The following is an 18,865-nucleotide window of genomic DNA, read 5'->3' on the forward strand; positions in this document are numbered from 1 at the left end:
AAAAAAGTATTCTGTAGGCACCAGAGAAGCGCTATTTTTTTATCACAATCATCCTAAAACGGCTCAAAAAAGCATTTTCTTCAAAGTGTAAAACGCTGAAAGCCAGTTTTGCTCAATATGTTTTGATCCCCCCTTCAGATAACATTTAGTTTCTGATTATTTCTTAACTTGCCTCACTTTCAATTTTCAATTCTCGCATGACAAACAAAACTACAGTCAAAATTCGATTTCCCTTTAAGCAGACTAGAATCTCAGCTAAAAACAAATCCGGGACTAATTTAATTTCCCAAATTACAATTAGTATTGACTAAAAGGAAAATCACAAAATTAACTTCACGAGTAAATAAATATCAATAGAATAGAAAATTGTGTTGTCATAAGCTTGGTTTATCAGGTGCTTGGTAAAAATACGTCTGCGAGAAAATCAGTTTTGAAGGTCACAAACGAACCACTGGCGTCTACTTTGGAAGCTTTTTTAGACAAAAAAACTCTCTGAAATTCGCGGAAGCTGGTTGGCATGCGCAATGCAAAAAACGGGGCTATTCAATTTTTGCTGAAGAAAAAAATCAAGCTTTTGCTGAAGAAAAAAATACGCTGAAGAAAAAAAGTACGTTTGCAAGTGATCAAACGCCAAAAAGAGCTTCGAAAATAGCAATGAAAATGAAAACAATTTTTAGGAGAATTAAAATGATGCCGTTTCTTTTTCAAAATTTGGGCTTAATTTTTTTTACCCCCAGACCATTTTTGTTTTATAAGTCAATCAAAAGTTACGTTAAAAATGTTTATTCGTTGCTGATAAAGTTCTATCAAAACGAACTTAGATAGCCCAGCAGTTATTTTGAAGGGCATTTATCTTAAAAATTTGAGAATAATGCTTTAAAATTGTTTCTAAATTAAAAATTGGTATTTTAAATAATAAAAAATGACACTTGTTACTTAAGAGCACCTGCATTCAATTGAAAAGATTTTGTTATCAACAGCAATATTATAATTCATTATAATCATTGTGACAAACAAATCTTTAAATATTTTGGAAAAAATCCGAATACATTTGATTATAAATCTTTTAAATGGATATTATTGGTGATTATATATGATTTTAAATGTCACAAAGTCCGTTACATAAAAATAAGTTAAAGTCAATAAATTAAACATAAATTAGAATGCAGCACATTTTTCTAGAAAATTTTGAAAACTTAAGGGCTTTTTTCATTACAAGGACAAATTGCGCATTTGATTGGCTTACAATTGGGTGTCTCTGTAGGTCACTAGTAATTAGCGAAAAGTCCTCTGAACTTTTTCCAAAATTTAAATTAATTCGTTATTCAAAATTTCAGTGGATTCGGCGCTCAAATTTATGTATCGTAAATTCTTTTTGCATATTAGTTTTCTCGCGGAATCGAAAACGAGCAAAAATAGCTAGTTGATGCGGATTCCACAAATGTAGACGAATTCGGCAAAGTGTAGGCGGATTCCGCAAGTTTACGCAAATTCCGCTTTTATTTTGCGGTTGCCGCTGACAATTTGCGGATTTCGCTTAGAGTTTGTAGATTCCGCTTGCAGTTGCTGCATTACCACAGCGTAAATTCGCTTGCCGCTTGCAATCAGACATCTTAAAATTTTATGCACAAATATTATTTTTGTGTTTGTTGCGGCTTCAGCACTGCGTCTTCTGAATTCCGCAACTTTCCAAACTTTCTACCAATTTCGAGCAAACAAAGTGTTTTAGCTATTTGTTCTCGAAATCAAAAACAACTAAGAAAGTAAAAGAAAATAGCAATGTTGCAGATTCCGCAACAAATCTGTTTTCGGGCTGTTGCCGCTTACAACTTACACAGTTTGGCCTCATAATGTTGGTGCGCGTTCCCCCTACACAATAAGGTTTTATAAGGTTTTTTTTAGAGAAAATTTAGGATTGTTCATCCAAAAATAGTTCAAAAGATGGGAACCTTCAAAAAACCTGGCAACAGAACTGATGGGAAGGCATATCCCCAATTCCTTTGGCACACTACTGATTGTACCAAATGTAAACTAGTTGGAAAAAAATAAACCAGCCGAAAATAATAGTATTATCTAATAGTTATGTAATTATTTACCAGTTGTATGTAACTATTATGTAACTATATAATTTTTATGCAACAATTATGTAACTGTTAGGAAAATTATGCAAATTCTAGCATATGATGTAACTTTCCGGCTAATTTATAAATTCTGAGCATTTTCGATTGGTTTTACTTCGGCTGGTTTATTTACTCTCAGACTAGTTGGTTCTCTTACGAGGGTGATGAGTTGAATTACAGTGAGCATGACCTCGACCACAATTGGGTTGGAAGTGTTCACGACAGGGCGTGACCGAAAGGTGTAGTTGGCCAGCAACAGTCGAGACACTGCATCTCCCCCAAGGTAAGTGTTGCTGTGCAAACCCCCACTGCCGTAATCCGCACCCCCTCCTAAAAAAACAAAGTTGACCAACTATGGAAACAAAATTAAAATCAATTTGTGCGAAAATGAGTACCCTCTTGAAAACAAACAAAGGAAAAAGTTTAATAATTAAACATGTTTTTTCAGACCCTCTTGAAAACAAAAAAGAAAAAGTTAATTACCTAATCATTTTTTTTAATAATCAATATGCAATAATCAAATATGCAATAATTAAAGCGCAAAAAATAAGCCAATGCGATTACATATACTAGGTGTGAATACGGGCTGGAAATGAAATTAAGCTTGTCGTTATCTTCCCAGTTTTAATCTTGTTAGAAAATTGTTGGTGAACAAAGTACAATTATTCCACCTTTATTACACTGCTTCGTCGGGTTCAAATTTTGGTCAATAGTCACCTTCCTTGAAGATATGGCAATTTGATATCAACTTCAATGTATTAGTAACTTGATGCAAAATATTTCAATTTTCGCCTAATTAGCTCCCGTATTAAAGGAAAACCAATATGAACTTTGAGTTCAAAAATGCCAAATTGTTTCGGACTTCATTAGGAATTTCGATATTTTTACCACAAACTTTCAATTCTCCGCTAATTTTTAGCGTACTAATTTTTTTGACAAAATAAAACATTGGAGGAATTTTTGCTTCAATTGAATAATAATGAGGTTGCGCGTATATCAAGACAACGCTCTGAATGATCCGACTGCATTTAGAGACGTTCAAAAATTTTACTTGAATGTTTGATAAAACACAAAAGAAAAAGTTTTTTTTTCTTTTTTTTCTTCGTTTATGATTCTCACGCTCTGTAAAGTATATAAGGATGTATTTAGCGTCTGACAATGGCAATACGTTTTGATTGATTAAGATTCCAATTTGAGATCGTAGTTTAGTTGTTTCTTTTAATGATTTCTTTTTGATTTTTGAGTTTTGAGTCTTTCAGTTTACTAATTTGGCGGCATATTCATGTCAAAAATGTGGCAAAATTAGGTTCGGCAAAGAATAAAGTTCAAATGTCGTAGACATAGCCGGGCCCATTTGAAGGTTGCAAATTAGAAAATTGTTCGTTGAAGCTGATGGTACGTCGTCGTTGATTGTAATGGTCATCTAGTTGTTAGCTGTCGTTGATCATGTTGGTCATCTAGTTGTTACTGTGGTCCAATACTCACGAGAGTTTGACTGCTGGTCGGTGTAGAATCCCCCTGCTAGTTTTAATTTCGCAGGAGCGAACGATTCCGTCTGCACCTGGGAAAGTACGAAGTACCCGTCCCAGGGGCCAAAGACCTCGAGGCGTTAGGTCTTCCAGTATCCATACAGGGTCTCCTTGCTGAAGATTTTCCACTTGCTTTGTCCATTCTGTTCGGGTCGTCAAGGTTGGCAAGTAGTCTTTGAGGTATGTGTTCCAGAACTGTTGACTGAAGGCTTGAGCTTGTTTCCAAGTTCTCTTGTCCGTTGTGTGGCGAGGGAGAAACAATCCAGGAGGCAAATTGTTTGGTGGTCGTCCTAGTAGGAGGTGATTGGGTGTAAGGGGCTCGTCGTCGGTTGGGTCTGATGAGACGTGGGTTAGCGGGCGAGAATTAATCATAGCTTCAACCTCGCACGTGAAGGTTGACAGAGTTTCGTCGTCCAGTGTCCGTGTTCCAATGACTTTGAGATTTTCCAAATGATCCACCAAAGTGAGGAGCTGCAGGTGGGTTGAACTTCCAGGTTATTCCAAGTAATTGGCATTGATTGTTGAAGTCGTTGCTGTGTTGAATCTCAGAAAGGCTTTCCTGTAATTCCTTGTCAGCTGCAACGAAGGCTTTTCCGTTGTCAGAGAAGATGATACTGGGTTTACCGCGTCTAGCGTTGAAACGGCGTATGGCTTGTAGAGTTGAGTTTGTGTCGATTTGCTGGCATATTTCTGAATGAACTGCTCGCGTGACGAGGCAGGTGAAGAAAAGAACGTATCGCTTACTGTACTCGTCGTTGTTCCGCGTGGGAAAGGGTCCAAAGAAGTCAATTCCTGTTGAGTAGAAGGGGTAACTGTTTTCCGATAAAGGGAGTCGTTGTAGGGGTAGATCTGCCATCAGAGGCTTCACTGGTTCCTGTCGAAGGCGTCGGCAAGGTATGCATTGTCGAATAGGTTTTCTTCAGATGCTTGCGTGATCTTATCATCCAAAAGTCCTGCTGAAGAATGCTTCGGGTGTGTTCCATTCCACAATGGGAATTTATTTCGTGTGTTTGCTTCATGAAGAGTTGTATTGGGTAAATTTCTGCGTTCAGAATGACTGGATGTCAGCTGCAAATTAGAAGCGGGGCTTTCTGTAGTCGTCCTTTGGCACGTAAGTATCCGTGATCGTCGATGAAGGGGCAAAGAGGTTGTAGAGGGCTGCGGGGTGGAATGTCAGATTTCTTTGTCAGGCATGCTATTTCCTTGGGAAATGATTGATTCTGTGAGTGTTTAATGATCCATGCGAATCCTAAGGTGAGGTGTCGAAGTGATTTCCAATCGTCAAGATGGGTCTAAAGGCGCTATTCGGATTATGTGTCCTCTGTTGTTGGCTCGAAGGCTGGTTCTGTTGTTGGCTTGAAGGCTGGTTCTGTTGTTGGCTTGAAGGCCGGTATAGTCCACGTGGGGGGCTAGCTGTCTGGGGAGCAAGAATTAGGTGTGTGATTTGCTGTCCAATCATTTTGACTCTTAGCTGCTTTTGAAGTTGCTGTCGGAAGAAATATTGGCGCTGAAACCTTTCTTTGTCGGGTTGCTGGTGCGTTCATCTGCTGATTGAAAACTTGGATTTGAGTTCCAGGGTTGGAGTGCGGTGACGTTTCATGAAGTTGAGCTTCTGAGTTCGGTCTTTGTCCCACTGTTGCTGTCAATTGCTGATTGTTGATTTGGAGTTGAGTTCCATTGTTCAATTCGATAGTCGTTCCTTGAAGTTGAGCTTCTGGGTGGTTCGGCTGAAGGTTTGAACTTTGTGACAAGTCGGCGTTCGGCTGCTGCAATGAGAGGTTTGACTGAGGATGGAGGTGAGTTCCATGGGCAGTTTGAGTTCCAAGAGTTTCTGTTTGTTGTTGATGAATGCGATGATCCAAGGTATTGGCGTCGCTGTTAGATCCGGGGCGAAGTAGGAGTCCTGAATTTCCTGGGCGGAATTTGATCTGTGGTTTGAAGTAGCGTTTAAGATTGCTGGCAATCCAGAAAATTGTGGCAAATCGTCCGGGGTGTCCTAGTCCATGGTGACGTTTTGTGTAGTGGTACTACGGGTTAAATTTTCCGTTTGGCGTCGAGGGGGAAGATTTTCCAAGGCTTGTCGTATTATTGAAGGCGTCGAGACGTTGCTGGCTACTCGTGATGAGTTTAAAGAAAACGTGGCAGTGCTGTTGAGGGTACGCTCGTATCGTTTTGATCGTAGTTGGATCGTTCGGTACAAAACTTTCAAAGTTTTCAATCTTTCAATGATTGAGTGTGGCTGGTCCGTTCCGGTGCGTGTTATCTTGACTGCTTCGTTATTGGCATCGTCAAGCAAGCTCTTAAATTCCGTTAAGAAATCGTTTATGATCTGTACTTCGTCGGAATCGCTTATGGCTTGGTTAATTGCTTTTGCTAAAATTTCTACGTCTGTTTCTATGACTTTAAAAACAGCATCATAGGTTGAATTCATTTTTAATTGACTATGTCTCCTAAAGTTAATTCACGTTTTGACGTGTCAAACAAAATGTAAAATGGCCAATATGTAATTCCTTTGATTACATGGAACCCTCGCAATTGTATTGTAACAAAAAAAGAAACCTTGGTTTTGGTTTCTTTTTTTAAAAATTTATTGTGCGCCAATGACAATGGCAATACGTTTTGGATGATTAAGCATCCAATTTCAGATCGTAGTTTAGTTGTTTCTTTTAATGATTTCTTTTTGATTTTTGAGTTTTGAGTCTTTCAGTTTACTAATTTGGCGGCATATTCATGTCAAAAATGTGGCAAAATTAGGTTCCTCAAAGAATAAAGTTCTTTTTTTTCTTCGTTTATGATTCTCACGCTCTGTAAAGTATATAAGGATGTATTTAGCGTCTCTTATCCTGAAAATATAACCGAACAGCTTCCATAAATTCCAATTGAAACAATTTAATGCGCCGGCTCCGCGTGTTATAAAAACGCATATATCGCTCATTAACCATCCACAATTGGTCAACTTAGCAATTTTCAAACACCAATAACTTCAAAAAAATTGACTCAGGTATTTTTTTTATTTAAGCTCCGGACAACAAAACTTTCTTACATGACATAAAAAACTCCGTAATCAATGGTTTATTAAACAAAAACGATATTGGTCTGGAGAAAAAAAGACCACGCATACGAATATTCCGTCACTTTGATCGAAAGACAGAACAACCAGAGAATAGTCAAATTGCCATTTTTTAAACCCCTGTAATATTACAAACAATGACCACAGGTAAAACATTTCTTAAATTTGAGTGCAGATCATCATTAGTTGTTAGAGGTCAAATCAAAAATTGATAGTCAAAAATTGACTGAATAAAAAAAAACTTAGAAGCATAAATATTCCGTTTTAATATATTTATTGCCTTAGAAAAAATATTTAATATATTTATTGCCTTAAAAAATAAGTGCACGTGTTAAACAAGATCAAATTTGACTGTTTAAAATGCAACTGACTACTACTCCAAAGATCTTGAAACTATTGCTCGAAAAACTGCTTGCAGCTGGACGCAAATTTCCACAATTTGTTTCGCATGCCTTTAAATAACCAATTTTACTCACGGGGCGATGGTATTAAAATGTTGAACAAATTCTATGCTAAAAATACTGCTGGTATCAAGGCAAGGCCCTAAACGTCCAACTACCCATTGAATTCTTAGGAATCTGTCTTTTTTAAATTAATCGAATGTTGTTATATAAAAGAAAAGTTGACAAAGTGGTATTATTTTCACTTTTGTTTTGGAAAAATAATCGCCACACGCAATATAAAAAAAATGATGCAACGCTACATAAAAGTTTCTAATGTCTATTAATAGTACAGAGTAAGGTAGTTAGCGATTGATAACGTGTTAGCGGTTACCAATAGCTTGCCTTCAACCAAATCGGAAAGAGTTTTGAGCCGAACTAAACCGCCTCATACGCTTTATTGTTACAAAAACCAATTTCAAAAGTATAAACTATTTTAAGGTTGCCGTAAATCAATCAAAACTGATTTGATGAAGTAGCTATCATGTGTTAAAAGATTCGTTCTTCATACCTTGCATCTTAACTTGACGCGTTTAGCCATAATAACAAATAACACACAAAACAACTCAAAAAAATTAACGGTAGTGGGGGAGAGAAAATGCAAAATAGACTAGAGTTACTTTTTTCAAATTAACCAAATTGATACATTCGAATTTCTTTTAACTCTCCTAATTTATAAAAAAAAAAGTTAAAGTGAAATATATTTATAATTTTGAGACCACGGCGTCAATACATTTCAGGTGGTATAAAAAAATCCGTTAAAAACGACTAGTTAGAAAAGTAAAACTTATCTGAGTGAAAATATAACTGCGTGTATCAGGGCAAACCGACTAAATTTTCTACTTAACTGTAAAATTTGAGAAATAACTCAAATTCAAAAAAAACTCAAAGTGCAAAAAGTTTCAAGAAATTAAGAAAAAAATAAATTTTGATAAAATTAATTTTTTGAAAACATTCCTGGTTCACGCTATGCTAAGCAAAGAATGATGTTGCTAGTTTTCTGTCAACGTAAGGATGATCTAAGTAGCTTGCCTAAAATCAAAGGAGAAGAATTTTAGCCGGATTAAAACGCCGATTTATTTAAACAAAATTTAACGCGCTATAATTGTTTCAAAATTAGCAAAAGTTACAAATTTTAAAAAAAAATAATTGATAAACTAATTTTACACCTTTGAGTCCAAGACGTCAATGTTTTTCAGAAGATTGAGATAAAGAACCAGAAAACTAACTTTAAAAGTCAAAGTTTGTCTAAAAACATATCGAGCAAGAATATTTCATCCTTCCTGCTAACATGGGAACAACAAGGCAAGTATACTTATATCAGAACAAAATCTTGAATTTTCCGACAGCCCTTTAACTGGTCGCCGGTTTTTATTGAAAAAAACTTTGTGAACAATATTATTTGAACTTGCCCGCAAAAAGCCGAAGTATAATAGCCACTGCTATAAATTTGACTAGGATATAAAACTGAAAATATCAATGCGCTTGCGTCACATCACCTTGGAAATGTTTTTTAGTCGAGGACAAATTGCCAATTTTCAATTGTTTGCGTTTGCGTTTTGATCAAAATGGACTAACGCCATTTAAAGTGCGCTTAAATTAGTCCGAGGCACTTTTTGTAGTTCCGAAACTTAACCGAGAATGGTTGCTGATAAGATTTATTTTCGCAATTGATTTCAAAATTTTGACATCTTCAAAGAAGTATCAAACAGGTGTGACCACTGCGAAGGGCATAAAACAGCGATAAATAATTCATTTAAATTGCGGCGTGTAAAACGAAATTCCGGAGCTCACGCTGATTGAGAGATAAGCCAGCCCTTTGTTTGAAATTTTTTCGTATTTTACCGATGATTTAGAATTGAATTCTTAGGCATTAGTCTTTTTAAAATAAATGGCATGTTGTTATTTTATAGAAAAATTGACAAAGTGGTAATATTTTCACTTTTGATTTGAAAAAAATACTCGCCCCACGCAATATAAAAAATATTGATACAATGCTACATAAAAGTACCTGATGTGTGTCTATTAATTGTACAAACTAAGGTAGTTAGCGTTTGATTACGTGTTAGTAGTTACCAATAGCTTGCCTCGAATCAAATCGGAAAGAGTTTTGAGCCGGACTAAATCGCCCCATACACTTTATTAGATCAAACACTTATTTCAATTTTTAAAAACAGTTTTTATGTTGCCGTAAATCAATCAAAATTGATTTGATATAGGAGCTATCAATTGTTAAAAGAATCATTTTTCATACCTTGCATATTAACTTGACGCGCTTAGACATCATAACAAATAACACAATGAACAACTAAAAAAATTAACGGTAGTGGGGGAGAGAAAATGCAAAAAATACCAAGATGAACGAGCGTTATTTTTTTTAAATTAGCCAAATTGATACATCCGAAATCCTCTTAATATTAAAAAGAGTAATTTAAGTGAAATAAATTTATTAATTTGAGTTCACGGCGTCAATAATTTGCAGGTGGTCTTCTGAGTGAAAATATAAGTGCATGTATCAGGGCAAAACCGCTAAAATTCTTACTTAACTGGTAAGTTTGAGAAATAACTCAACTTCGAAAACAACTCAATTTTCAAAATGTTTCAAGAAAATAAGAAAAAAAATGAAATTTTATCAAATTAATTTTTTGAAAACTTTGCTCGCACACGCTATGTTAAGCAAAGAATGATGTTGCTAATTTTCTGTCAACGTATTGACGGTCCAAGTAGCTTGCTTCAAATCAAAGGAGAAGAACTTTAGCTGGATTAAATTACAGCGTTAATTCAAAAAAATATAACGCACTATAATTGTTTCAAAATTAGCAAAATTTACAAACTGCAAACCCCACTGTTTTTCAAAAAAATCAAAGATAAGATAATTTTACACTTTTGAGTCCAAGACGTCAACGATTTTCAGAAGACTGAGACAAAGAACCAGAAAATTGGTAACAAAAAAGCAAGAATGCTTATATCAGAACAAAATCTTGAATTTTCCGACTGCCCTTTAACTGGTCGCGAGTTTTATTGGAAAAAAACTTTGATAAACAATAAAATTTGAATTTGCCCTCAAAAAGCCAAAGTATAATAGCCACTGCTATAAATTTGACTCGGATAGAAAACTGAAAATATAAAGGCACTTGCGTCAAATCACCTTGGAAAAGTTTTTTAGTGCAGAACAAACTGCCAATTTTAAACTTTTCATGTTTGCGCTTTGATCAAAATAGACTAACGCCATAACTTTTGTAGTTCCATATTTTCGTAGTTCCATAACTTAACCAAAAATGGTCGCTGATAAGATTTGTTTTCGCAATTGATTTCAAAATGTTGACATCTTCAAAAAAGTATCAAAAAGGTTTGTTGAAAATTTTCATTTTGATCCCCGAAATTGGTATGATTAGATAAGACAACTCAAGCTTTCCTTTCTTTATTTTTTTCGAAAGTCGAAACAAAAATTACCACTGGAGCTCAAATGACATCATACGGGAAAACAGGGACTGCATCGTCGGTTTAAAGTCGCAGGAAAAGTATTTCCTGATTCATAACTTTATCATGAATCAGTGCTGCAAATTTACTGATCATGGATAAAAGACTACTGACCAGGGCCTGAAACAGGGATGATTAATTCATTTGAATTGCAGCGGTTAAAATGAATTTTCTGAAGCTCTAGCTGATTGAAAATTAAGCCATCCGTGAGTCTGAATTTCTTCGCTATTTTAACGATGATTTAGCGCAAATTTAGAGCTGCCAATTTCAGCGCTGGTTGAGAGAAAAATCAGCGCCAATTCCGAAGTTTATTTATGCTTAAGCCCTGGTCATGGATAAGTGGCCACTGATCAGGGCCTGAAACAGCAATAATTAGCTTTGAAAAGTAAACCCGGGTCTCTTAAATTACTAGCTCTAAAAATTTACAAAGCGGTTTTCAAAAGATTAACTAGTTCCATATATTAAGTCCTCTCTTTAATATCCGAGGAACTTCAAGGCGTCTCAATACTGTGCCAAAAAATTCACCAGCGCCTGGAATTTTTTCTAATTTTTTTCATGCTGTTTTGAGCCAAGAAGAAACCCGGTCTTACGAAGAACAACTCTTTGATTTTTTTTCAAAGCTATGCTCTATTTTCAATAGATAATTTAGCATTTACCTCTTGCCCGATGTGGTTTTTGCATGACAGGGACCGACGACATGAATCAGGACATGAAAGCATTCATGAATAATTATAACTGGCAGTTTGATCAGCTATTTTTGAATCACGAAAGGCTATAAAAAATTTAATGATCCAGTTCTTATGAGAAAAACATAATAATGCTTAAATTACATACATGCTATACCAATGTAATAGATGGATAATAATTTGGAATAGTTATAAATCAATGTCAATAATGCTCGTGTCAAGTTTTTAAAGATAAATGCAGTTCTGATGATCTATCTGTGAGAGTATGATGTTCAAGTCATCGAATTTTAAGCCACGCATACCAAATTTAAAAAAACCCAAAAAAAAATCAATAATTTTGGAGAGAGCGTTATGATATTAAATGAAATATAAAATAACCAAATTAAAAAAAGTAAATTTTTGCGGAATGTTTGTGATTTCTACTGCTTTAACAATTTAGTTGAAACTCAAATTTGTAATGCTGACTCTTATAGTGATTAAATTTGCGTGAAGCAGGAGTGTGGGTTTTATAGTGCAGTGAGTGCTTCTGAAAAGAACAGAAAACAGTTTTAATTTTGCTCTTAGTGCTGCTTTTTTAATCTCCTAGAACTAGACTTCATTGAAATCAAGATTGAAAAACGATTTTCGATTGAGTTAAAAGCAAAGAAACTCAAAAAAGACGACGCGACTAATATTGTTTCAATATAAGATTCAATTCAGAATAAGACGAAGTTAATTTAATCAATTCTCTCCAACATTTGTAAATATTGAAAACGCGGCCGGATGTTTTTTCTAGCTCGAAAATTTTTTTGCACATTTATGCAGTTTTTGTTAAAATGTGTTTCATTTTGTTACCGTTGAGACCATTGTCTGAGAATGAAAACCATTAGATCCTCGAAACTTGATTTGAAGTTTTACTTGCGTACTACAATGTCTAATTCTTTTAAACTCAAAAATTGCATTTCAGCTATAAAATATCTTATTTATAAAATCAAATATTTATACCAAAATCAAAATGTTGATAACACGAACTTTTTTGTAACTTCTATAGAAGTAAATAAATTTTCTTCATGCATAAACAGAAATAAACATTCTTCTCATTTTTAAAGAGATTTTGATATTTCAATCATGTCAAAATAAATGCTTGACAGACTTCCAAAAATGTATAATCTGAATGATTTATTAATGCTATTTTGACTTGAAATTGAAAACTTGAAACGAACACTTTAAAAAACAAGTCTGAAAGCGCTGTTAAAACTCGTTTCATGAAATCTTGACCGGAAACAGTTTTTTTTTATTCTCCCATAAAATCTGATGCAGATACAAAACAGATATTGTCTGATCAAATGCATATTTTTTTTCACTTACTTTTATTTCATTGGTTTTGGATTCAAAATTTTTTTGCTTCCCTATATATTCTATTCAGTAACAATGCACAAGTTAACTTTGCGGAAATATTAACTTAACAACACAGCTCGTATCAGTGCTGAAATCTCGGACTGCATTTTGCGTCGGAACTATTCATGTTTTATGCTGTTATGCGTTCATTACTTCGAAGTCTTTATTGTTCCGACTTTCATAACAAAAATAACGGAATATTCGTGCTAGGGAGGTTTTTTTCTTCAGACAAATTTCGACTTTTAAACTAAAAGTTTTTGACGAAATTTTTCTTAGCCAATGGAATTGTAATATTGAGCTCATATTTGAATGGTATTTTACCTATGATTTTTTTCTATAAAGTTATGAGGGTTTAAGATTGCCAATAAGGCGAATTCGAGACAATTAACGCGCGATATACTTCGCGCTATTAATGAGTAAGCGGATATTTAATCCTTCATAGAAATAGTTCCAAATCGGTTGAAACAGGCTTTTTGTCATATTTTTCACGTTACTAGGAGCAAAATTCATCCTTTTATACTTTATATGGCGTGTGGGGAATGATTTTAAAAAAATCAAAATTTTTTCCGAAAAAGTCCTCGTTTTTTTTTCTAAAGCGAACACTGCTTCATAGACCTTAAAAGACAGTCGCAACATTCAGGGCTGTGCCCTGATACGAGCTGTACTGTTTATTTTTAAAAAATATCAGAATTGCAACACGCATTGATTTTCAAAAAAAACTATTGAAAGAGATTTTCGAACAAAAATCAACGGTAAAAAAAAAAACACTTTTTTTTGAAAATTTCTCTCCGAACAATTTCAAGTACAAACGGTGATATTATTCAAATAAAAACGCAACAACTGGTTAAATATAATTAAATTTTTTCATTTTGCCATTCTTTTGAGCCGTTTTGCTTTCTCGTTGTATACTTTCAAAAAAACTGTGACACTAACGCATATTAACTGTCTTAGAAGTATTTTTTTTGTAGTTTTTGTCAGCGATTTGTTTATTCTAGAGCTTTGGAAACAATTAGCTTGTTAAAAATAAGTTTAATGGAAAAAATGGCTTGACGTATATTTGAAACCGTGCAAGCTGCGATTGTTCACTTATGTCAATTATAAATCTTTACACGAAAAGCTACTTTTCAATAAAAAAAAGAGAACCATAGATTTTGTAGGAAAATTTTTTTCAAAAGAAGCTTTTCAGCTATTTCACCTGATTCCAAATAGTTCAAACTGAATTAAATCAAGCTAGTGCGTCTAAGAAAAGCTTTCAACGAGGCAATTTTAATCATTTTGTATCTGTTATTTTGTGTGGCATCATGATATCTGAAAAATAGGAGAACGCGCATTTCCAAAAGTTCTTCAAACTCAATTTCTGCGCAAAAATTTGTTTTCATACCTTAAAAGGCAGTAACAACATTAAATGTTTTGCCCAGATACGAGCAGTTTGGCTTTTTTTTCTCGGCCTTGCTCCAGTATGATTTTACGTAAAATTTACACTAATTCGAATCTTTTTGCTGACTTAAAAATATTGCAAAGTTTATGAGAAGACTGACCTAAATTCATTGATTTGCCTTATTACGCGCAAACTTGTTTTCTTATATTCAAAGTTTTGGAATGTTTCCCGAGTATGAAGGAAAAGTATTTTGTCGTCTTTTTAATCGCAAAATTAGTTTTTACGCTCAACTTAACTTTTTTTCTAAAAAATGCTCTCTATAATTAGTTTTCTTTTATCTTTAAGACTATTGCTACTTAATCTATGGGTTTTTTAAATGAGCATCTTCTTTTTTTATTGAGGTATAGGAAACGCAAAAAAAACTTAAGCTAGAAAAAAATTCTGTTTTGAACAAAAAGCTTATCAATCAATTCCATTGCAATAAAAAACATGATAGTTAATTACAAGCAGTCTCTTGAGTTATTGAGTGTACTTTTTTAAGTCTATTGAGTTATTTGGAATTGTAGAAGAAGCTATTTTTATAACCCAGGTGCCTATTAACACGGGTGTTTGCATGATCTTTGGCAAAAGATGACGCTTCAAAAAATTTTGAAAGTTCTCCCACTATTTAGAAGTCAATTCTAAAATCAATAACAAAAATAGCCCCGGTTGCTGCTTATTGTGTAAACACCACTGAATATTTTGGTCACGCTGATTCTCCAAAAGAAATTCAAAAATTAAAAGAAAAGAAAACTGAAGGAAAATTCATTCTTTTTTCATTGTTGTTGTAACTTTCCTGTCATTATTGGTGTAAACTTTTATTATTTCTAATAGAGGCTGAAAGTTACATTGCAAAAATTAGTCATAGTTCAGCAGATTTTATTTTCAAGGTCAGCTTCTAATCAAGTTATCTGATTCAGTCTGAAAGCTTGAAAATATTCGAAAAAAAAATTGTCTCGAAATTGTAACAAACTTCTGGAACTTTTTTCGACACATAACTGATAGAATGAGTCACGACTGATAGGACTTTGAAATCATATCACACTTACGAGCTACGAGCTTTTTTGAAGCAATTAAAATCGGCTGAATAACAAACACCCTACGCATTAGCTCCCATGCCTAAGCATAATTCGTGCATTGGCCCGATCAAAAAGAACCTTAATGCCAAAAATTTTGAGACCGCAAGCAATTTTGCGGGAAAAGGCATCAAAATATAACCTTCTATCCTTGAAACGATACTTTCAGTATGTACTTTTTCCAAAAAATTTTAGCAACATCTTTTTGAAATACCTTGTTGAAATCTGTTCCCGCTAGTGCCAAAATTGACATTGCTTCCTCCTAATCTCATTCTGGCAATCGAGTTGCTTTGTTCTCAAAGTAAGAATAAAAAGTCGGTCAGCTTTTACTTGTAGGCGATAACTTAATAACAACAAATCAGATTGATATGCTTTTTTCCGCGATTTCCAAACCAATTTTAAACAGCAGTTTTTTGACCTCGTGAATTGGTTTTTCCACAGACTGATGAAACGAATTTAACGGAGTGAAATGATCATCGTGGAAATTTGTCTAATGAAAAATCGTATAAAAAGGAAGCTGAGTTGAGCAATTATACCATAAATAACAGAAGATTTTTGAAGTTTATATGTTTTGGGTCATTATTGATACATTGAATAAAATTTAACGGCCATATATCACATATGGGTTCATTTTGGGACCATATTTTGGATACTTTGAGACCTTTTTTTAGATCCGAAATTGGGAAATTTTAGTTGAATAAAGGGGTTAAAAATTTGCGATAGGACTGAGAGCCAACTTCAAAAGAGAACTTCACTTTTTTCTTAATCGACCCTGTAATCTTTTATCTACGTAGCTTTTCCCTTCCGAAGTGTGAATTGCTTGAACAGAAATTGAACAGAATTTGAACGAGTTTGAACAGAATTTGACAAAGGAGGAAGATAGCGTTTAAATAGGACCGTCTGGGAGGTTTCGCTTAGGGGGGCTTTTAACCTCAGGAAGCGACCCAAATGATCCAGCGAAACCAATATAATGTTACGGCAAAATAGACTGATTTAAATTGACTGGTTTTAAATAGATACGGTTAGCATAAATTAAGTAACCATCTTCAGTATTAAACCAAGAAAAGACTCTTGAGAACTGCGAGATCTACTCTAATTTCGTTTGTTGTTTATTGTTGTTAATAATAGCCAAAAACTGTAAATACAAAATTGGCTGGATACGAAAACTAAACTGCCTGGAAATGAGGTCGGATTGGCTAACTGGGTCGAATTGATTGAAATGAATTATCTTCAACAGGTCAGGTCAAGACTAATAAAAAAGATTATCCGATTAGCAAAGAGTCAACTGCGCCACAAACTGCGATTTATTTGGTGTAATTTGATATCTGCAATCAATGTTCCTGCAATCAATGTTAGCTGCTCTTATCAAAGCGTTGACAAGAAAAAAACAAGGATAGGAAAGACTGCATTATGGATAAAAAAAGTCCAAGTGATTCATCTGGAGTGACTAATAATTTTTTTTTTATAGTTTTAATACGGGCTGTAATTGTAATTCGAACCATAAAAAAAAAATCTAAAACAGTAGCGGATTTAGGGGAGTGGGAGAGGGGAATGGGGGGTCAGACGCTAAAATTTTTCAAAAGCGCCTTTGGCGCCAATCTATACTAATTTTGAGGGGGGAGCGCGCGCCGAAAAAACGCGATTTTTTGGTCTAAGCTTTCCAAAAAGTGCCTAAAAACGCCAAAAAAAGGTCGACAAAACTTTCAATTTTTTTTTTGAAAATCCACCCCCCTCCCCCTCGAGAAAACCTAGATCCGCGCCTGGTCTAAAATCAACTTTTTTCATTTTATTTTTTTTGAGTTTATTGGTCTGGACTTTCCATACAATAAGTTTCAAAGTTTCAAATTTTCACTTTCTGCTCAATGTATTCAATTTTCAGCCCTTCAATTTTTTAGCCCGAGACTTTTCAAATTGTCTTTTTTTTTCACGTTAAAATGAACAGTTTCAAAATTTTTTCCGACTAAAAGAATTGCCATATACCAAGAACAAGAAAGTAGTTTACATATCTAGAAATTCAAACTGCTTTCTTGTTATTATTTGGCAATTTGTTGAAAATAGCTACTTTAAGCATCATAACATCTTCAGGAATTCGAGCACTATATAATAGGCGTGTGTCAATTGATGACGTTCTATTATATCCGGTAAGCCATAAAAAAATCAAATTATTTGGTTTCGATAACAATAAAAATAATGAGACGAGAAAAGTTTCAAGCCAAGGGGTGAATAATTCAAAATGTTGTTTAAAATGGTGGTAAAATAAGATGACAATCTGCATAATATAAGTGAAAAATACCACAATTTTTTCTCTATTTTGATTGGACGATTTTATTGAATTTAATTATTAAAAACCATATTGATTAAAAATTGAAATGCAATTTAGCTGCGGCATTTTAGCTAACGGCGGAGAAACTCAGTGATAAGGAAAGACCATTTTTTGAATTTAAAATGATAAGGAAATATTGTTTTTCCGTATTTAAGACTTCTGAGCAAAATAGTGTTAAAAGGACACCAGAAGAAAGAACGCCTTTTAATTAAATTTTTGTTTGCAATAAGTGACGTTTCCTTTTTGATGCGTTTTGTTGAATGCCTCAAGCGTAACAGAGTAATTTGAAAAAAAAATGAAGCAAAAATTATTAAAATGAATAATAGTAACTTTATTTGATGAGAAAAGGTCAAATTATTTTTCTTGACAGGAAGTTAAATTAAATTTGAACCTTTGTTTGAAAAAAATGTGAACTTAAATTAACGAGTTTTTTGTAACACGGTTGAAAATTGATAAGTTGATTCATTAACATTAACATCCAGCCAAAAATCACAGCTTGATAAGCAAATGGTTATAAAATTTTTGAATGAAATGTTTGGAAACAAGTTGAACTCAGGTTTTGATGATCAAAATTAAAGTTTACGGGAAAAATGACCAAAAAGCTTTAAAAAAATAGTTTTTTATTGAATGTGAAATTTTAACAATGATTAGTTTGTCTAGCATATCTTACAAAAATTCAGTTATTTTTCCATCAAATGTTTATTTAGATCATAAAAGTTGAAAAAAGGCGTGGATCGATCAATAGGCGTGGAAAAATGGATAAGACTGGATTAGAATAAGATAAAGTTAGAATACGGTAGTATCTTGAGTTAAAGTTGGAATGCGGTAGTATTTTCAGTCGCAGTCAGGAAATGAAGTTGCCAACCCTAAAATTTTGTGCTGTAAAATAAAAAAAAAAGACGTTTTCTTCTAAACGGTTTTTCATTTGTTTTCAATTCTGAAGCAAAAGTTGAAACTTGAAATGCTATGAATCAAAGGAACAAACTGGTTAAGCGAAGAAGTGATTAGATACAAAAATTGTTTCAATTTAATGCAGTTAAAGTTCAATTCAAGGCAGTTAAAACTGTTAATACAATAATTTACTGATGGTTGTTCCGTGAAATATATGTGCTTTAGAAATTTCAAAGTATCTGATTTTTTATCGGATCTTTTTCGACATAAAACTCGAGGGAAACGATTTTTGTTCCGGAAAAATGTGGGCATGTTTTTTGCTTTTTAAAATTTAGTATTTTTTAAACATTTTTGCAAGTCAAGTACCGCAAGATAAACATAATATCTTTTCGAAAGATATTTCAGGTTAAAGTTATAGGTCGTGATTCAAGCGATAAACTACATTTTCAGACGTGA

The 18,865-nt window shown here is 33.9% G+C and overlaps 1 protein-coding gene across 1 annotated transcript in view; it reads right to left on the bottom strand.

The window, feature by feature from the left end:
- The window catches only part of LOC134851104 (neuronal acetylcholine receptor subunit beta-3-like), a gene marked incomplete in the record, with an annotated part of 54,511 nt that extends 36,937 nt beyond the window's left edge, over positions 1-17,574 (bottom strand). Inside the window, 3 exon segments of the mRNA XM_063867037.1 lie at positions 2,278-2,450; positions 15,410-16,535; positions 17,258-17,574. Of these exon segments, the coding sequence (XP_063723107.1) occupies positions 2,278-2,450; positions 15,410-15,467 (231 nt within the window).
- Positions 17,575-18,865: the final 1,291 nt, after the last annotated feature.

Source organism: Symsagittifera roscoffensis, chromosome 1 (genome assembly GCF_963678635.1).
Source record: "Symsagittifera roscoffensis chromosome 1, txSymRosc1.1, whole genome shotgun sequence".
NCBI lineage: Eukaryota > Metazoa > Xenacoelomorpha > Acoela > Convolutidae > Symsagittifera > Symsagittifera roscoffensis.